The sequence below is a fragment of the Mustelus asterias genome, chromosome 23, assembly GCF_964213995.1.
Source record: "Mustelus asterias chromosome 23, sMusAst1.hap1.1, whole genome shotgun sequence".
NCBI lineage: Eukaryota > Metazoa > Chordata > Chondrichthyes > Carcharhiniformes > Triakidae > Mustelus > Mustelus asterias.
In genome coordinates, this window is record NC_135823.1 from 66325817 (window position 1) to 66345405 (window position 19589).

The 19589-nt window shown below is 43.3% G+C and overlaps 1 protein-coding gene across 1 annotated transcript in view; it reads left to right on the plus strand.

The window, feature by feature from the left end:
* The window catches only part of cfap70 (cilia and flagella associated protein 70), a 72032-nt gene that overhangs the window by 44389 nt on the left and 8054 nt on the right, over positions 1-19589 (plus strand). Inside the window, exons 18-25 of the mRNA XM_078239898.1 lie at positions 1840-1973; positions 2499-2614; positions 8557-8727; positions 9500-9643; positions 13315-13565; positions 15348-15500; positions 17579-17749; positions 19458-19547. Of these exons, the coding sequence (XP_078096024.1) occupies positions 1840-1973; positions 2499-2614; positions 8557-8727; positions 9500-9643; positions 13315-13565; positions 15348-15500; positions 17579-17749; positions 19458-19547 (1230 nt within the window). The remainder of the gene's footprint in view (positions 1-1839; positions 1974-2498; positions 2615-8556; positions 8728-9499; positions 9644-13314; positions 13566-15347; positions 15501-17578; positions 17750-19457; positions 19548-19589) is intronic.

The following is a 19589-nucleotide window of genomic DNA, read 5'->3' on the forward strand; positions in this document are numbered from 1 at the left end:
ATCTGTCAATGCCAAGATCGCTGACCAACCGTGCGACCCCCCCCCCCCCCCCCCGCCCCATGGCCCAATCGCTAGCTCCCCAAGCATCCCCAGCCTTGACAATCCCCCCCTCCACCCCCAGCCAGCCTCGATGTAGACCCGACCCAACCACCCTCCCCCCCGGAGCCCCGACCCCTTCCTACCCTCATCCCAGCAGGCTGACCCTCCCCCCTCCCTCACCCCAGTGGCCATCCCTGATCCCTGGCTTCCCTCCGTCTGTCACTCAGCCCAAGTGCAGATTGACAGTGGGACCCCCCCTACCCCCACCAATCACCCCAGAGGCCCTGTGCCCCCATTAGGCCCTACCCACCCCTTTGGCACTGCCCGATGCCCGGGCACTTTGCTTCTTGGACATGCCAGGTGGCCCAGATTGGCACAGAGCTGACAGCACCGGAAATCTGGCTGCCAGAGACGCGCGGATGCCGTGGTGCCCAGCGGGGAGCCCGCGAAACAGCCTCCATTCGAGTTTCCTGGCGCACTGCACTACAAAAGCAGCTCAGCAGGATGGGAGAATCACCCCCTTAATGTGGACAGTTTCTTAAATCCAGTCCTGGCTGCTTGAATCTGATTTGTTAGTCAGTGGCCTTCACATTTATTTATGGGTGGTGTCCACTGTGGATGAGTCTGTCCTGCTCTGCCTTCACTGTAATAACTGTGGCATCCTAAACAAAAGTCTGGAAATTCTCTGTGGACTTCTTGGAGAGAACTGGTAAAAGAGAGATATGGCAGTGCCAAACAATAGGTGGAATAACATGAGAAGGAAGTGTGGGTATTAAGAATGATGGCGTAGGAACAGGAAGGGTGTTTCTTCAGAAGGAACCCTTCAGAAATGCAGATAACGAAAAATACAACAAAACTTACTCCAACTTATAAATCAAAGAAAGGGTTTACTAAAGAATCATTACTCCAAACTTGGGGCCTCGCCCTGGGCCATTCCAAGCTCTACACAATTCTACAGTTTCTTATTTATAGTGAATCAGCTGGTTAGCTGACTATTACATCGGTCTGTAATTGGTTCCATGGTTTATTGGGTCAGCTGACCCTTACATCTTGTTCGCATTGGTCACATTACAACCAATACAAAGTTGTCACCGGTTACATTCTAACATGGAAGGCACTGGCTTGGCCAGAGCTTCTCTTATTCCAATTTGGGATTGAATGGTGTATCATCAGGCAAGGTGCTCTGTGATAGAGAAATAATTATTGTTGGCTTCGGAGAGGGTGTGGTTAATAACTTCAGCAGATATCAAACAGGCTTTTTACTCCTTTGTCTTCAAATAAAACATATTGAAACAGTGCCTCCATCACTGACAATATTGAAGCAGCATGTCAAAAATAAAGACCTTTCTTTTCATCACTGGCCTTTGTCCTCAGATTGACGGCACCTAAATAGGTGTTCGGGAAGCTGTTGTTCCAATTTTTTTATGAGGGCAGACTGCCCCTGATCTGGGCTCAGTGCAATTAGAAGAATAAGTACGAACACATCTTATTTATCTTTACCAATTTCAGAAAAGGCTCTTAAAACAGGCATTAGACTCCTTGTTAGCAAATTCAAGGGACCTGATATCTGTGATAGGCTGACACCAACACCAGGGATGCCCCATTAGCATCTAAATCAAAATAGCACTGGATGCATTTCTGATGCTGATCGGGTGTGGGAGGTTGGACCTTAGATTGGATCCCTCCTCTGTTTTCCATGTGGAAAACAGGCACAACAAGATTTCCCCTCATTGTCTTCAGCAGGGGGATGTGAAGATGCTCAACTATTTCTCAATTAACAAAACACTTTTTCTTTTACAGAGGTTAGCACGTGACAGGAACAATGCTGAACACTGGTTTGACTATGGCACTTTCCAGCTTCTGTTAAATGACCATGCTAAAGCGGAGGAATGCTTCCGTGAGGCTGTTGCTGTAAACCAGGAACACATATCCAGGTCAGAATCAAGCGTGCTAATCATGCCACGCTTACGAACAATGTTTTAGACACAGCATAATTTACACAGCTAAGCTAAGAAAAGGGCAGCTTCACTTTTGATTTTGGGCCTTGATTTTGTTCTGGAGCATATATAAAGTCGGCGGTGCATGGAGCAATTGCACAGCCTGCTCAATGACATCATTGGAAGACTCGGACCATTTTGAGTGATAGAGCTCATTTCAATTAGACAGTGCATTGCTTGCTGCTCCCTTCTCACCATTTGGGCCCTGCATTTGCACAGATGTGGGTGGTGGGAGGGTATCGCTCTCCCAAAGTTGCTGAGTCAGTCACTTGGACCTTCCCAAGCACCAATACAGAGATCAGCACAGCGGATGAGTGTACACTGTTACTTGACTTGGTGATTACCTTGATTCAAAACATACGGCGAATATAATTAGTTGTAAAGTTGATACTATGTTGAATAGATTTTACAGCATTTATTATGATTTCTTTGTTCGACTGAATCTGATGATTTTTTTTCCAGCCTTATTCTCTGTGGTATTTTAGCATCTATGAATGAACGCTATGATGATGCTGACAATTTCTTTGAGAGTGCCAGGTGCTTTGAACCGACTAGTGTGTTAGCTTGGACAATCCAAGGTAAGACTCAATTCACAATTCAATTCACGATCAATTTCTCTTAAAGTAGTGTTGCAAGCAGAAAGCACAACTCAATTCCTCACATTATTACAATCCTATCAGGAGAATGCATGTCAGGATGTTTCCTGTCGCAGATAAAAGGGAAACACCGTTACACTTTCCACAGTATGATTTACCGTCCTTCTTGAAGATAATTAAAATTGTCACAGTCCTGAAGTCGGGAAGGGGCAGTTCCTTTCCTCCCAAATCTGTAGGATGAGTGCATGGTGTTTTGATGTGAACATAAGCCCACCAGCTCTGAAGACCTCAGCTTGAATACCTTCGGGTCCCCAGACTGTTGCTATCATCCGTTTGATTGCTTGTTGCAGCTCCCACATTGATGAGATGCACCCATGGATTTTTTTTCAATCATGTGGAAGGGAAGTGAGTATCACTGGCTAGGTCAGCATTTGTTGACAATCTCTATTTACCATTGAGAAGGTGCTGGTGAGCTGCCTTCTTGAACCAAGATGTGGAGATGCCAGAGATTCTTGAACCAATACAGACCAGGTGCTGTTAGGGAGCAAGTTCCAGGACTCTGACCCAGTGACAGTGAAGGAACGGTGATATATTTCCAAGTCAGGATGGCGAATGGCTTGGCGAGGAACTTCAAGGTGGTGGTGTCCCCATGCGTCTGCTGCTCTTGTCCTTCTAGATGGTTGCGGTTGTGGGTTTGGCAGCTGTTGTCTCAGAAGCCTTAGTGAGTTCTGTCAGTGCATCTTGTAGATGGTAAACACTGCTGCTACCGTGTGCCAATGGTGGAGGGAGTGGAATGTATGTGGATGGAGTGCCAATCAAGTGGGCTGCTCTGTCCTGGTTGGTGTCAAGCTTTTTAAATATTGTTGGAGCTGCATCCAAACAACTGAAGAGTATTCCATCGCACTCCTGACTTGTGCCTTGTAGATTGTGGATAGGTTTTGGGGAGTCAGGAGGTGAGCCCACCGCTGCAGGGATTCCTAGCCTCTGACCTACTCTAGTAGGGACAGTATTTATATGGCTTGTCCAGTTCAGTTTCTGGTCAGTGGTAACCCAGGATGTTGATATCACAGGGTACTGGGGGACAGCCCAGAGAGTGCCAGTTGCCACTTTTTTTTTCTTTATTCCCAGACCAGATAAGGGAGGTAGTGAACCAAATAGGGTTTTGCAACAATGATGTGAGTTGTCATGGTCACCATGAGACTAGCTTTTTATTCCAGATTGATTAATTGAATTCAGATTCCACCAACTGCCTTGGTGGGATTTGAACCCATGTCTCCAGAAGATTAGCCTAGATGTTTGGATTACCAATCCAGTAACATTACTGCTACACTACCATCTCCCCCAAATGCAACTGTGGATTCACGGATGAGGAATTGTTGGAAATGTTCTTTTCAGAGTGACGGATGGCAGGAAGAGAAACACCATCCTGCGATTGAGGGGGATTTTGTCTTGGTCTATAGATGGCTGTGGTCATTTCAAAGAGCTTTCCATGTCTTGATTATCAGTGTTTTGTTGGATCTCTTGGGCTTTCTGTTCCCATCATATGTCCTGTATGACTGTATTTTCTGTGGCTGAGGAAATCTTCCTGGAGACACAGGACAGAATTCTCCCAACTTGGACTAAGTCCCATGGCAGGGGCGGAAACATGGAGTGTTTGCTGCTATAGAGGGCGACGGGAAACCACGCCATATCTTCCAGTCCGACCTAATTAATTATGCAACCGGGTGTTTTGCGCCATATTCTGTGGCAGGGCAAATCTGATGGTGCATAGTCTGTCATCAACTCTGGATGCCATATTGAAATGGCATCCAACATCACTGACCCACTATGGAAGAAAGAAGATAGACCATCTGCAGATGAAGATGGATCTCTGGGAGCACTCTGAGGCTGGAAGATAGATCTCCTCAATGATACTGAATCTAGAAGATACACTTTTAGATGCTACCCCACCTACTGCTGTACTATTGCAGAGTCCAAGGCTGCAAGCGGCCTCCATTCCACACTCTGGAGGCAGCCCTATTCTTCATGCGAGTCCCGATATCTGCATGCCACATTGTTCCAAACGTGTTTCGCAACAACGTGTTTTCTTGCTGGTGTCATAGAGAATTGGGCATGGGTGGAAGATTCTAGTCAGGCCTTCATCTGCATCCCATTAGCGGGATGCAAATCAGTTTCATGCCAGCCTCGAGTGTGTTTCCTGTTCTGCCATGGCAGACACCAGTAGAAGCTACCATGGGAAATTCACGCTGGCATTAAACCAATTTTTGGGCCTCCTTCCCAATTCCTCACTCCCACCCGCCATTTAATGTGCCGGTGGGGCATGGGAGAATTCTGCCTACATTGTGGCTTTAGACCTGGTCTTTGTTTGCCAGACAAATCCAAGAAAAATGTCAGGAGCATTTTATCACATTCTTTATCACATTCATCAACCTGACCAAAACATTTGACTTGGCAAATCGTGAGGCTGTGTGGATCAGGCTGTAAAGATTTCGATGTCTAAGAAACTTTATCTCAATTCTGTAATTGCTTCATGATGTTATTTGATTTGATTTGATTTATTATTGTCACATGTATTAACATTCAGTGAAAAGTATTGTTTCTTGCGCGCTATACAGACAAAGCATACCGTTCATAGAGAAGAAAACGAGAGAGTGCAGAATTAGTGTTACAGTCATAGCTAGGGAGTAGAGAAAGATCGACTTAATGAAAGGTAGGTCCATTCAAAAGTCTGACAGCAGCAGGGAAGAAGCTGTTCTTGAGTCGGTTGGTACATGACCTCAGACTTTTGTATCTTTTTCCCGACAGAAGAAGGTGAAAGAGAGAATGCCTGGGGTGTGTGGGGGTCATTAATTATGCTGGCTGCTTTGCCAAGGCAGCGGGAAGTGTAGACAGAGTCAATGGATGGGAGGCTGGTTTGCGTGATGGGTGGGCTACATTCACGACCTTTTGTAGTTCCTTGCGGTCTGCAACTGTCTTATGTCTTATGGCTGCAACTGTCTTGATTTGTCGATCTGAAACAGATGCCTTCAACATCCAGACTGGGGCCAAGTATGGCAGTGTGATAGCCTCCATGCTATTTACAATTTACCTGACAGTGCCTATTCATTTCAGCAAAGATCATCTGCTCTCTGGTGTGAATATTAAATACCGCTTAGATGAAATACTCAATCTCAGTCACCTTTGTGCCAAAAACCAAACTGACCTGCATGGACTTACATGATTTACAGTTTTGCGAATAACTGCAGCGTTATTGACCAAAGGATTTGCAAATCACTCTCAATCTCTTCAATTCTGCGTGCAAGAGACTTGGTCTATCCTTGAACGTTGCCAAAACAAATCTCCGATATCAACCCACGCCTGGTTAGTTAAATAGGTTGAGAATTGACCTGTTCAGTCTCATGAAGACCCACGGCAGAAACTTGCCACCCTGAGCAGACATCATCCTATAAATGAGGAAGAGCTGAGATTGGCAACCCCTTCATTTTCCTTATGATTTCTTATCTGGGGTCAAATAGGCTACTCCTGCTCTTACTTCTGATGCACTGCTGTGATTGAGTTTACCTATTACAAAGATTCTTCCTTGTGTGATTGCACTACAGTTAACACTGAGTTTTAAATAAAAGACGTTTGGTGTATTTCCTGCCACATCTTCCTACGCTTTCAATGTATTGCAAGTATATAGTTACATTTGGCCGAGATTTTCTGGCCCCGTGGCAACAGGTTTCTTTGTGGTGGACACGGCAACCCGTTCAAACCTCCCTTGACTTCGGCGGGACTGGAAAATCATGCTGGTGGGGGGCGCCGGGAAATCCTGCTTATTTTGAACATTTATTCTTCTTGTTTTGTGTGCTTCATTAGATAGTTTATAACTTACCCCTCTTTCAGTATGTGTTGCCCAGAATGGCTGAGGCTAGATAAATAAAATTCTTTTTTTTGCAGTTTGTGCACAAGGCACAAATGTCACTTTCACTCACATGCACACAATGGTGCACAAATTCATATTGTCATGAACCCGGCTGATGTTATCTGCAAGAATGTCCCAACCTGGAACACCGGTTCATAGTGGTGTGTAATTTTGTTTATAGGGATGGGGTGAGGAGTCACATGCAAGACCCAGTTAGCAACAATAACCAACCCAGTCGTAGTATAACACCTAATAAAGACTATTGCAATAAATAAAAGACACATATACACACATAATCTACAACAGTTGCGTACAGAAACTACTAAACACACTCGTACAGTTTAAGTAGAAATTGACCTTTTTGATCCAAAATAAATTTACGAGATCTGAACTCTTTCAGGACTTCCCTCGTCTCAAACAATATCCATTTCAATAGATCTCTGTAAATAAAGGGGATTTTCACAGTAACTTCATTACTGTGTGAATGTAAGCCTACTTGTGACACTAGTAAATAAACTTTAAAACTTTAAGTAAAGGCCAGCTTATAGTTACCACACTGTATATAGTTGAGAAGTTATTTTGGGAAACGCCTCTTCTTGGTTCAGCAAAGATACAATTTTAACTGTCTCCACGGAGGTTTCTGCACTCTTGCTTCTGGCTTGCTAACTAGAACCAGCTTACAGGCTACTAGATGGAAACTGATTCCACAAAAAATTGGCAATTAAACAATTTTCCCTTTAATGGTCCTCTCTGTGTATTCATGTCTTCTATGGCTCTTAAAGGTTGACATATATAGCCTCTCCTGGGTGGTACAATCGTCTAAGGTGTTTCCTATTAGCTGGACGATGTATTCTTCTGGTCTGTCTAAAACTACTAATCTCATTCCTGGGAGACTCAGATCCTGAGAAATACCTTTTGAAATGCTGGTGGCTTCTAAATTGTTTGTTTAGTCACATTCTTGGTATTGTCTGCCACTAAGTAGTCATGACAATACATACACATCTGTATAAGCGTGAACGCAATAAACATGAATTTTGAAAAGTGGGATGTCAAATAATAGGATTTGTTTGGGTTCATTGTTCTCAACTGCATACATTTACATACATTACATTAATTAATGCATAATTACAGACTGCCACGTTACTCACAAACTTGCCTTTGAGAATACATGAGTTTAAATTTGTGTCTATTTTCCTTATGTTGGTGACTCAGCTATGCCTCCCCTTGCAATATTTCAGCTAGAATCACCCTTCTGGGTGGCACGGTGGCACAGTGGTTAGCACTGCTGCTTCACAGCACCAGGGACCCGGGTTCAATTCCCAGCTTGGGTCACTGTCTGTGCGGAGTCTGCACGTTCTCCCCGTGTCTGCGTGGGTTTCCTCCGGGTGCTCCGGTTTCCTCCCACATTCTGAAAGACGTGCTGGTTAGGTGCATTGACCCGAGCAGGCGCCGGACTGTGGCAACTAGGGGAATTTCATAGTAACTTCATTGCAGTGTTAATGTAAGCCTTACTCGTGACTAATAAATAAACCTTAACTTTTCTGTACCTTCAAATTGCAGGGTTGGTGGTATGTGCAGAGGCAAAGTGTCCTTCTGAGCCAAGACCCATTTCAATCATTGTGTGTTGTTTAGAGAGTACATGCTGAGGTTTGTGAAAATGCTGGACTTTACCAGTCCTGCGCAGGGTATGCAAAATCAACAAATGAAACAGCTAGGTTTAAATAGTAGCCCTCTTGCCAGTCAAGCTAAAAGGTGCCGACATCCATTCAATGAGAACAAGTAGATTTGAATGAGAGAGAATACTTGAGCTTATGATTTAACTTGTAGCTTGCATTTAAAAGCAGTTTAATTACCCAAGTATTTGCTTTTAATTAATTTGGCAGGCAGGGGAAGGACACGACACAATTTAATTCTGACGGGAGTCTGATCAAATCTAGATATCACCTCCATGTTCTTATTTTTTAACAACATACAACTTAATCTGCTTCTAGTTTTTAAATGGAACAATTGTGTATTTCAGGGCTGTTCTATGAAAGTCAGGAGCGTACGATTCTCTCCGAAATGGCCTTCGCTGAGGCCAGAAAGCTTCAAACAGCAGCTGAGATGCTGAAAAAGTCTTTGGATGAGGTGATCGTTGATAAGAGGAAGGAAACTGAGATTCCAGAAGCTGAACCTGAGAACGATAAAAAAGGTGAGAGGGCATATATTATTTCCCTGAAATTTATTATGTCCTCCCAAGTGTCTGCGGGCAGCCTGACCTCTCAGCCATTTCAGCGGGCAGCCTGACCTCTCAGCCATTTAGCATTTTTAATATTGCTGAAAAGAGAGATGTCACCGTAGCTTTTTGGATTTTAAAAGAATATTAATTCCCGGGATGTGTACATCACCGGTAATTTATTGTCCTTCCTGAATTTCACTTGAGAACGGAGTAGTTTGCTAGGCCAATTCAGAGACACCCACATTGTTGTGGGTCTGGAATTGCATGTCGGCCAGACCAGGTAAGAATGGCAGATTCCCTTCTCCGATGGGCATTTGTGAACTTAGATGGCTCTTTAGTAGTTTTGTGGTCACCAATACTCAGACTAGTTTTTGGCCCTGTATTCTCGGTTTTATTTCATTCATTGAATTTAAAGTTTCCCAGCTGCCACGATGGGATTTGGACTCATTTCTCTGAATCATTAGCCTAGGTCTTTAGATTACTCGGCTGAGATGAGGAGAAATTTCTTCGTTCGGGGGGATTGTGAACTTTTGGAATTCTCTACCCGCTGGAAGATGATCAGTGTTGAGTATATTCAGGATTGTGATGGATAGATTTGGGGCACTCTGGGAATCAAGGGATAAGTAGGAAAGTGTAGGATGATATGGCGGTGCAGGCCAAGGGGAAGTATGGCCTACTGCTGCTCCTATTTCTTATGCTCATTTTATTCTTTTTTTGAACACAATCTTGTTTACTCCCCTTTAAGATCAGCCAGTTGTAAATGATGAAGCTGAACCTGCGGCCCAAGAATCCCATAGTTCACAGTCTGTCCCAAGCCTTGTTGGAGCGGATGCGATTCCGAAACCTGCATCTTCGATAAGCACGAAAAAGAGAAAATTCTCTGTTAAAGGTCAGTTAACAGTTACTTCTCTCGTCAACTCCCTTTCATAATATTTCTAACCATTTATATCTTGCCCCTTTGTGAAGAGGAACTGTGGTCTTGTCATAACTTTTTTTTAGCACTCCTTAAGCTACTGTATTGTTGTAAAAATTCACCTGGCTCACTAATGTCCTCAGGAAAGGAAATCTGCCACCCTTACCTGGTCTGGCCTGAACGCAACTCCAGGCATTCAGCAATGTGGTTGACTCTTAACTGCACTCTGAAATGGCCGTGCAAACCACTCGGTTGTGGATGATTGCAAGAAAAAGTCTAATAAGAAAATCAGATGGACCACTCAACTCGACCTACATACTAGACACAAGAAAGGCACGCCCAGCCTCGTTGATCCTGCAAAATGCTCCTCACTAACACCTGGGTCCTTGTGCCAAAATTGGGAGAGCTATCCCACAGACTAGTCAAGCAATAGCCTGACTTCAACATACTCATCCAATCAAACTTGCCAGCCAATGGTCCAGACTCCTTCACCATTATCACTAGGGATATGCTGCCCCACCAGCAGGACCAATTAGTGGTGTAGAGTTGGGAGTTAATGATCCTGGTGTCCTCTAGATTGACCCTGGACCCCATGGAATCTCATGGCATCAGGTCAAACACGAGTAAGGAACCTTTCTGCTGATTATCGTCTGCCTTCCTCCATGTTGAAGATTGCTTGGAAGAGTTGCTGAGGGCGGCAAGTCGATCTCCAACTTTTCCCTTCTCTTGCTTGACTCCATTTTTCATGCTAGACTATCAACTAATATTCACGAAAAGATCAATAACCTCCACCCCCACCCCCATTCCCCCCCCCTCCACCGCCCCCAGCTATCTTGACTATACTTTCTCCCCTGTAAGGATTCCATTCTATTCTAACAGGCAGCACAGTAGCACAGCGGCTAGCACTGCTGCCTCGCAGCGCCAGGGACCTGGGTTCAATTCCCGGCTTGGGTCACTGTCTGTCTGGAATTTGCACATTCTCCCTGTGTCTGCATGGGTTTCCTCTGGGTGCTCCGGTTTCCTCCCACAGTCTGAAAGACATGCTGGTTAGGTACATTGACCCGAACAGACGCCGGAGTGTGGCGACTAGGGAAATTGCACAGTAACTTCAATGCAGTGTTAATGTAAGCCCTACTTGTGATTAATAAATAAACTTTTAAAAACTTTTTTTTAATCTACACCTTATCTGTTCTGATGATGCACCCATCCACAACGGCACTTTGAGATGTCTTCTTTTCACCTTAACCAAGGAATTCCGCCCTCATCCCCACCAGGGTTGACAGGGTCCTCGACCATGTCCACTACTCAATCACCCCCCACACACCAATCTCCTCCCATGGCACCTTTCCATGCCAATGCAAGAGATGTAACGCTGTCCTTTTACCTTCTCCCTCCTCAGCAACCAAGGTCCCAAACACTCCTGCGGGTGGGTAGGAAAATTCCACCCACAGATCTATTCCTTGAGGCTAGGTTTATTCACAAGATGCAGCATTACAGACCTCTGCCTTCGAACTACCAACCCAGTTGACACTCTTCATATGCTTTTGAGCACTACAAAAAACAAATAGACAATCAACAGATGAAATTTAACAGATCGCCCCTTAAAGAGGCATTGTACAGAACCAAAACTCAAAAAAAAACTTACGTAACAAAATAAAAGTGTGGTTTTGGAGGTTGATGAAGCTCTTCAGTCCCCCAGGTGCTCACCAATCATGAAAGGCATGTCCTTCTTTATATTCTTTTGAGAACAAATTTAACAAATTAACCAGTGTCTGTGCGGAGTCTGCATGTTCTCCCCGTGTCTGCGTGGGTTTCCTCCAGGTACTCCGGTTTCCTCCCCAGTCCGAAAGACATGCTGGTTAGGGTGCATTGTCCATGGTAAATTCTCCCTCAGTGTAGCCGAACAGGCGCCGGAGTGTGGCGACTAGGGGATTTTCACAGTAACTTCATTGCATTGTAAACCTATTTGTGACACTAATAAATTAAAAATGAAGTTGGAAACGATGCCAATTAATTGATAGTCCTTGAGGGATGACTCTTTTTCTTTCCCAACCAAATAAACAAAATCAAATTAACTTCGGACAACTCAAAAGGGGCAGCTCCCTCAAAGGAGTGGAACCGCCCGAAACAAAAGACAAAGTGGAAAGGAAACTTAAAACATCAAGTTAAAATGTGATTAAAGGGGTCATCAATAATACACCCCAGTCCCTGCGGTGCCCAGCGGGCACGGAAGGCATCAACGGTGCCCACGGACATCGCATGCTCCCTCTCCAGGGACACGCAGCTGTGAATGTAGCCGCGGTAGAGAGGCAGACAGTCGGGTTGGACGACCCCCTCGATTGCCCGCTGCCTGGATCTGTAGATGGCACGGAGGTATGACTCTATGCCTTTTTGGGAAAACAATTAACAAGTAAATGGGACAAATTAACAAAGATCAAATCAACCAATTTAAAGAGGCCGTCCCTTCTGTGTCACAGAATCATAGAATCTCTGCAGTGCAGAAGGAGGCCATTGGGCCCATCGAGCCTGCACTGACAACAATCCCACTCAGGCCCTATCCCCATAACCCCACATATTTACCCTGCTAATCCCCCTGACATTAAGGGTCAATTTAGCATGGACAATCAACCTAACCCACACATCCTGGGAGTGTGGGAGGAAAACGGAGCACCCGGAGGAAACCCACGCAGACACGGGGAGAATGTGCAAACTCCACACAGACAGTGACCTGAGGCCAGAATTGAACCCGGGTCCCTGGCGCTGTGAGGCAGCAATGCTAATTACTGTCCATTTATACTATTTTGTTTAAACCAATTAAACTAATTTAAACAAACTGAGGGATAAATGAAAAGAGTATCCCCTTAAAATGATACTGCATCGAACAAAAACAATCAGAAAGGAAGCTTGAAACATTAAATTATAATGTGATTAAAGAGGTCAATAAAATATCCCATTCCCCATGATGCCCACTGGGTACAGAAGGCCTCAATGGTGCCGGCAGACACAGCGTGCTCCCTCTCTAGGGACAGCTAGTCGTGAATATTGCTGAGGAAAAAAGGCAGGCAAGAGGGCCCCAATCGCCTGCTGCCTGGACCTGTTTATGGCAAGTTTGGCCATGCCCAGGAGCAGATTCACAAGGAGGTTCTCCTCCTTCCCCAGCCCTCTATGCACTGGTTGCCCATATCTCAGGAGCATGGGACTGAAGTGCAAACAAAGTTGCAATAAAAGATTTTTTAAGTAACAGAAAAGAGGGCGCAGTCCATTACAATTTACATATACGTGGTCCATAGAGTTCACAAGACCGCGAAAAGCGCAGGCGTCTTGGGAGTCCATGAACCAATGCATCCTACAATTCCATAGAACCATTGCATGCAGCACCCTCTATCCCAGAGCCTCAATGATAAGGGGTTGAACTCCCACATAGCGAGATCTCCATCAGGGACCTCTGCTGCTAGATGGCAACAAGGTGTCCGGGTGAACTGTGTGGTTAGAATCAGTCTTTGCAAAAGCACATGCCATGAACTGAACTGAGGCTTTGTGAAGTTTAACCAGTGATGAAATGAACTGATTTTGCTTTAGATTGAAATCAAAAATGTTATGCCAAGCTGTAGAGTATCAGACGATTGAAAATGTTCTGCTTTTTGTAGCTATTGTGGACCCAACAAAGATTACCGATGTCCTTGAGAATGTCGTGGAATCCATGCAACAGGATGAGCCAGTACCCACTGCAGCCTCTACAGTCTTTCCATCCCCTGCACTCCTTCCATCCCCTGCACCCCTTCCATCCCCTGCACCCAATCCTGTTATTGAACCCCCTCCAAAAGAGACCATTCCTGTTTGTACAAGAAGTATCTACATGGAAGCAGCAAAGTTTCTATTGGAGGTTAATGCTCTGCAGGTCAGTTATGGATCTTAATTAAAAACAGAAAGACTTGCAGCAACTAATCACATCTTGGAAACAGCAGTAGGTTAATTTCCCACCCCTCTAGAAAGGAAATGAAATGTGGTTGTTATGATGGCCAGAGGGGATCATCAATATATCTCCCCGTTGGCCTTGTTGAATATGAGCTTCCCAGTTAGGTGAATGGAGGCTTGCCCAATAGGGAAAGAGCAGCGGGGGGGGGGGGGTGGGGGGGGGGGGGGGGGGGGTTTAAAATCAGCTGTGTCACACTCAGGCCGGCAGTCGATAGACCTGGGACCGACCTGCACTCTGTAGCCATTAAAAGACTTTCAGGTATCACTGTAAATAAAGTGGTGACTGGTGATGGAAGACTAGCCTCGGTAAGATTATTACAGTGGAAGGACAAGGGCAGCAGATACATGGGAACTCCACCACCTGCAAGCTTCCCTTCAAGCCATTCACCATGCTGACTTGGAAATATATATAGGTCATTCCTTTGCAGTCGCTGGGTCAAAATCCTGGAATTCCCTCCCTAACGGCATTGTGGGTCAACCCACAGCACGTGGACTGCAGCGATTCCATCACCACCACCTTCATAAGGACAACTAGGGATGGGCAATAAATGCTGGCCAGCCAACGATGCCCATGTCCCACGAATGAATGAACACAATAAATATTTGAGAGCAATTTTTGTGCAATATTCCATGATGGCTATGTTTTATTTTACAGTACTTTCATTCACCCAGATAAATTACCTGTTACCTCTCTGTTACCGATTGAACTCTCAGTATCATATTCTTAATTTCCAGACTATAGACAGGTTTCAGTGAAGTGTCACATCATTGTTAATATCAAGACTCAGAGAAACTCTTCAAAGTGTCTGTATTTTAATAAGCAGAAACAAATCTACATTTAATAATTATGTAAAGTAAGAAATCATAAAAAGCTGCAGGTTCTCATACCAGATGACGAAGAACTTTTATTCTCGTAAAACATTTTAATTTAGTTTAGGCTATGAACTTATGGTTGAATATATATTTTGTACATAAGTATATTTTACGTACATCTGTGTCTCTATACTCACTCACAAGATACTGGAATGATTACTTAGTGGCATTCACCTTTAAAATTAAATAATTGTTTGGCATTAAGAGCAACCCATACATTAAGAATTGTGTCATGTCTCATCAAGTCTCCCATCCTGCAATTTTGGGGTAGAAATTCCACGGATTGCCCACTGTAACATTTTTCACTGGTGTCTTGCCAGCTCAGCAGTGAAAGTTTGCTGGAACCCTGTAGAAATTCATTTCCGTGTCCTCTTTCCTTATTCATCCATTGGCCGGTCTTGTTTTTCAATTATTGCACTTTTTTCAACTTTTATGTACTTTCCACCCAACCTTGGTCACGGTCTGTGACAAGTCATAATCTTATTGCCTGGCCTCTGCCAACGCTACTGTGTAACTGAAGGCTAAGAAATCCATTGAGAAATGTTTGAGCAAATCCAAATATCAATCTCCCTCCATTTCTCACCTTCACTATGAAAGTCCTGATTTTTTTATAGGGCAGTGTGACTTGCAAGCTTCTCTAATTCCTCACAGCATTCTAGTGAAACAACAAAGTCATTTGCAGTTTCCAAATTTCAACCATTTTGTTTTCAATTAACTTATTTAAATGTCTCTCGCTGTTGTTTCTCTCTTGTAACAAGTTGGCCAAATTGTGGTATGTCACCACACTGTTAACTCAGTAAAGCTAATTTTTTTTCCTATTCTTTGCCATTAGTTTGCAACAAGAGCCATGTCACATGAGTTGCTTTCCAATGAAAATGGTCTAAGTTGTGAATATCATGTGGTTCTGGCTCGACTTTACATATTTAATGAGGAATTCGGAAAAGCAGAGGACTCTCTTGCAGAAGCAGGACAAATTGACCATCAAGTAAGTGAAAAAGCAGTCTAAATTAGTTGGTATGTTAAGGGATCAGTTGGCAGATAAATCAGTTCTGGGCCTGGAATTTCCTCAATTCCATTTAAGCAGGATGTATACTGAAATTAATGCTGGTTTCTGCGCCAATCTTGCTGAAGTGATCTTACACTCAGATATGCTGCAGAAATTGTGACAAATATAAAAACGGTGGTCAAGTGACACCAGTGGGCTAATGTCTTTTGTAATGACAACTGCCTCTCAAAGGGTGCAATTTTCCCCCAAAAAAGACTAAGGGGGTGACCTTACCAAGAAAATTCTAAGTGCCAAAAAAGCGTGAAAACGGGAGAGAATCACACCCATTTTTTCAGCGAGTTCTCAGACACGATCTTATGCAACCCCGTGCAAAAAATGAGGCAAAGTGTGATTCACGCCAGTAGGGGGAGTGGACGGAGTCTATTCTCACTGGAAAGCTGGCTGATGACAGATAAAGGGCGAGGATAGGCAAAGAAACCACCTACAATTTTACCCTCCTCAGAAAATGAATCAGTAATCCTCCATGTTGAACACCAATTGGAAAGAGTGCTGAAGATGGCAAGGGTAAAGAATGAACTCTGGGCAGGCGACTTCAATGTCCATCATCAAAAATGGCTTGACAACACCACCAATGACCGGACTGGCTGATTCCTAAAGGACATGGCTACTAGACTATGGGGTAGGATATTACAATAAGAATTAGCATAACCTTTACCAATTAAAAGGCTTAAACATGACAAAATATAATTCTGAACAGCTAGCTTTCTCTGTTGTTCCAATTTAGCAGTATTGCCCATAGACATGAATCCCTTCTTTAGAACTAGTTAGCACAGAAATCAAAGATGCTTATGTAGGTACTAGATTTCCAGCCTTTTGACACTTCTGGAGAGTGATCCAGACAGTCACCTGTCTTCTAAATCTCCTGCAGCAACTTCCAGAGAAAGCTCCCCCCAAACAGTAGAAGCTCAGAGAAAAGGCTTATTTCTTGATAGATTCCAGTCTCCAGACTTCAGACAGGGGAAAAGAGAGGCACTTCATCTTGTCTCAAAAAGCAGACTATCCTTCATCTTTTAATATATTATGTTGCAAACAGTGCAATAAAGATTAGGTCATGGGTTTAAGCTGGAAGCCAAACATTATAAACTTGTAAACAATTTTTTTAAATGTGTTTTTTTTCCCCCAAGAAATTTGACATTTCATAAATATGCAATTAGCTTTACGGGGTCATTTATGCTATTCAACAGTAATTATAAACTTAGAACACCAGTAAAAACTTAGTTGTACCTTATTCCTGAGGTATAAGATATAAGATCCTGAGGGGTCTTGACAGGGTGGATGTAGAGAGGATATTTCCTCTTGTGGGGGAATCTGGATCTAGATGTCTCTGTTTAAAAATAAGGGATCACCCATCTAACAGAGATTAGGTGAAATCTTTTCACTCAGAAATTTATGAGCCTTTGGAATTCTCTTCTTGCAAAGGTAGTGGAAGCATAGCTTTTGAATATTTTTAAGGCGGAGCGGTTAGTCCTTGGTAAACAAGGGGGGGTGACAGGTTATCGGGGGTAGACAGGATGCAGATGTGAGGTGACTATCATTTCAGCCAGGGTGGCGGAGCAGGCTTGAAGGGATGTATGGTCTACTCCTGTTTTTTCACATGTTTGACAAGGTATAACATTTCAAGGGGCTTTTACAATGAGACTAATGGTGAACAAGGGCAAGTTCTTGTTGGTTCAATCATTTCCTCTTGATTGCATTCTTAGATGTCTTCAAAATCACACCCTATGGAGAAGCTGAACTCACTGTCAGCAACATCTGGATTTCTGCCTTAAATTGTGAAAGTATGGACTCCAGAAGTTGCTGTCAGTTTCAGAGGAGTAAAGATGGTAAACACCCATCATTGTTACTACTGCAAAATCCAGACCTATGATGCTTGTTTGCACGTCTCTATTTCCTAATACTTTTTAATGGTCTATTTATTTAAACTCAATCACTTTCACATTAATTATCTTTTGTTGGAAGCCTGAAGATTGAATTTCCTGACAACTCTGATGTTTCAGAATCCAGATCTATGGGCCTTGCTGGGACATCTAAGCTACATGAAAGAAAACTACAGCAAGGCGAAGGAATATTATGAACGTGCTTTGTGTTATATGAATGATGCATTCGACATGCATACCATCTGCTTGAGACTGGGCTCCATCTATCTGCAGGAAGAAAAAATTCAATCAGTAAGGATAGTTTAGTAATTGGTTCAGTTTCACAGGAAATATACATAGGTTTGAATGATTAAAATGAAATGATCTCACTAAAGAGTTCAGATAACATTTTATTGGTGATTTACCGTATTATTGTCATTTGTACCCAGGGAAGAAATGATTTAATCTTAGTCATTCCCACATAACATTTTGTCTCACATATATAGCAATATTAAAATAACATTTATCTTATGATATTGCTAAATGATTAAATTTGTGATGCAATTGTAATAATTTATAAGAATCCAATCTGCTGTACTGTACTAGAAGGTATAATGATGCATCTATTGCATATTAAGATTAAGATGGAATATTACAATTCAAAGTGCATTGAAAACACCTGCAATATCTTTGGAAATTAAATTTCCAAAGTTCTGTGCCTGGTGGGCACTGCAGGAATTGGGGTGTTTTATTGGCCCCTTTGATCATATTTTGTTTTGATGTAGAAATCTACAGAAACAGAGAAACTAGAATCAGGAGTAGGCCATTCGGCCCTTTGAGCCTGCTCCGCCATTTTGATCATGGCTGATCATCAAATTCATATCCTGATTCCCCCCTTCCCCCCCATTTCCCTTGATTCTTTTAGCCCCAAGAGCTATATCTAATTTCTTGTTGAAATCAGACAACATTTTGGCCTCAACTATTTTCTGTGGTAGTGATTTCCACTATTTTCCAGTAAATGTTTTAAGTTTCCTTTAAGATTCTGTTTACTTTGATGCAGTACCTCTTTAACTCTTTTAATTTATCCCTCAATTTGTTGATCTAATTTATTCAGTTGCCCAAGAGAAGTTATGCTGGTACGCCAAGTAGTAATTCCAAAATTGAGTGTCGATAAAGTATCCAGGCTTTTTTCAGCAGTTTACACTTGGTGGTTGGGCAGCACAATGTTTTTTCAAAGGTGAAGGGGAGGTGGTTGTATTGTCACTGGACTAGTAATCCAGAAACTCAGTGGGCACTGCCAAGGGGACGGGGCCTGAAGGGAGAACCGTTGGGAGGGTCCTGATCCCAGTTAGTATTGATGAGTGGCAGGGATGGGTTGTCTATGTGGCAAACATGACAGGGGATGGGAAACAGGAAGCTGATGTCCGTGGGGAAGGGAGGTGAAGGCAGAAACCCTCATAGCATTTGAGAAGTATTTAGAGATTCACTTGCAATGTCAAGGCATACAAGGCTATGGGCGAAGTGCTGGAAAATGGGATTAGAATAGCTAGGTGGTTGTTTTAACTAGCACAGATGCGATGGGCTGAAGGGCCTTTTCTGTGCTGTAGACCTCTCTGACCCTAAGATTCAACGTCAAGCCAATTTTAAATATTAAAATGTATTTAACTGAATGGTAATCCGGTTCATGCTCTCACTGGATGTGAAGTAGAATACAATCTGCTTGGAGGGCCCATGGAACATCCCAAACTGTGCGGTGTCCAGTGCAAATCCCGGAATTTTCCCAACAGAACAGAATTTGCACCAGGCGAAAGACAGCCTGAAAATCGCCTCCCTGAGGTTTAGGACTATATTAAATATTTTCACCTCAGTACTTTATACAATTGGTTGTTGACATAAAAAAATGAATTACACTAGACATTGAAAACCAGACATGACCAGTGTTACAGTGCAGCTTTATTTATTTTTACAGTTTATTCATGTTTATAAACCAGCTGATTAAGTTTCTAATGTGTTTTTTCAGTATAAATCAGCCAAATCTACCTACCTCTTTGCCTCCCAGAGAGCACCATCCAGCTTGTCCTGGTTAGGAGTTGGCATAGCCTGCTATAGGGTGAGTAGACAAGAAGTACTGGAAGTATTCAGCAGGTAAGGC